Here is a 1,715-nt window from a genome sequence, read left to right as displayed (position 1 = left end):
GCCTGTTGATTAAAAAAAGAGTCGATAAATCTGTAGCCTACATCAAGACTTAACGTGGATATATTGAAGGTTTGAGATAAATAGGACTGCCTGTGGCCTGGAAATCTCAGTTACAAAGGGTGCATATTGTAATGTTTCGCGAGTTATTTTTTATAATTTCAGATCAGAATAAGAATAGAAGAAAACCCAATATCAAGACCCTTAATCCTAATTTCTAAATGTAAAACTTGTCTTTTTAATTAACGTTATTCAAAATTTTTGAAATAGCCCAACAACCCTTCTATAGCCTCTACAATGAGTAGGAGAATGTCTCGTATGTAACATCACTATAAATGAAGACACTTTCAATCAAGCTGCCCTCTTTTATGCAGATAAAAACGAAAAAACACTTGGTTTGTCCCTTGGATTTCAAAGCAGGTTTGACGGCCCTTTGTAGAATGTTTTTTAATCCACCCTTGACGGTTTCTTTGTCACGGTCGACTTTCAGCACTTCCTTTCCAACTTGGGGGAGGTTATCTTTTACAGCTTGTTTCCAACACTCCATAAATCAGCAAGTGATGTGGGAGAAAGGCACGACCGACCAACAAGCCGTTGAAACCGGTGCCGATGATGCTGTCGTACCCGTCTTAAACCAAGCGTTGGGAGCCAGAAGAAAAAGAATGGGTGAAAGTTCAGTGTTTAAAATGCAATCCCGTCTGCACATGAATTTGTGTTTACAATATCGTTTTTTAGTGAACGGGGTCGACGTTAGCATCCAATTGGAAAGACAGCAACCAAAATGGTGATGTGGTGGGTGAATATTTCACCCATTTTACACATCAACAATCCACGACTCCCTATTTAGATTTGATTTGAAAAGATTTGGAATATTAAATACTAAGGAAGATTTGCATTTGTCTTACAACGACTATATTAAAGGCTACACACTCTTTGGATTTGATTTGACCAATGACCACGGAGCTGATCAAGCCAATTTTCATCCCAAGTCGTCAGGAAGTTTGTCTTTGGAATCGAAAATACTCCACAAAATCCACTCGATTTGCTATTATTTGCCGAATACGATAATGTCTTGGAAATCGACGTCAACCGCCAAGTTCTGGTGGATTGGTAAACCTCTGTATACTTCACAGTTGGAGGAAGTATTGGCCTGCCACATCCCTGAACAATTTGCAGGCGTGTTAGCCAGAAATCAACTACAAACCTTACAGCCAACACGCTATCCCTCAGCGTACGTTGTGAATACCGACGACGCAGGCCAGCCTGGAAAACATTGGACAGTTTTTGTGTGCGAAAAAGACCATTGTGATTTCTTCGACTCGTTTGGATGTTCCCCAGAAGTGTATGGCCAAGATTTTGCCGACTTTGCGCGGCGTCAAGGACCCTTACGTCACAATACCCGGAGGATTCAAGGAAATCATAGTGCTGTCTGCGGGCATTATTGTTTCTTTTATTTGTGGCATAAATTCCACGTACCGTCACCCCATGCTTTATCGGTGTTCCAATCTGATCTGACCGAAAACGATCGTTTAGTCCATGCTTGGGCCCATCACCATTTTCCTTGTCTGTCTTTTGAAGATGGCGAAACATGTTTAGGATTTATGAATGACAATATGTTAGAGTTAATGGATTTAAGTTGAATTAATTAAAGTTTAAAAAATAAATACCACGTGATCTTTTTTATCCAATCCAAAGCCCTTTTCCAGTTCCCGCCAAAA

At 40.2% G+C, this 1,715-nt stretch overlaps 1 protein-coding gene across 1 annotated transcript; it reads left to right on the top strand.

The window, feature by feature from the left end:
* Positions 1 to 1,064: 1,064 nt before the first annotated feature.
* On the top strand, positions 1,065 to 1,637 carry LOTGIDRAFT_175760 (hypothetical protein; the record flags this gene model as incomplete). The annotated part of the gene is made up of 1 exon (XM_009059338.1): positions 1,065 to 1,637. One exon carries the CDS (start codon positions 1,065 to 1,067, stop codon positions 1,635 to 1,637), a length of 573 nt encoding a protein of 190 aa, XP_009057586.1.
* Positions 1,638 to 1,715: the final 78 nt, after the last annotated feature.

The sequence above is a fragment of the Lottia gigantea genome (genome assembly GCF_000327385.1).
Source record: "Lottia gigantea unplaced genomic scaffold LOTGIsca_387, whole genome shotgun sequence".
Taxonomy (NCBI): domain Eukaryota; kingdom Metazoa; phylum Mollusca; class Gastropoda; family Lottiidae; genus Lottia; species Lottia gigantea.
This window is presented reverse-complemented; position numbering and strand designations above follow the sequence as displayed.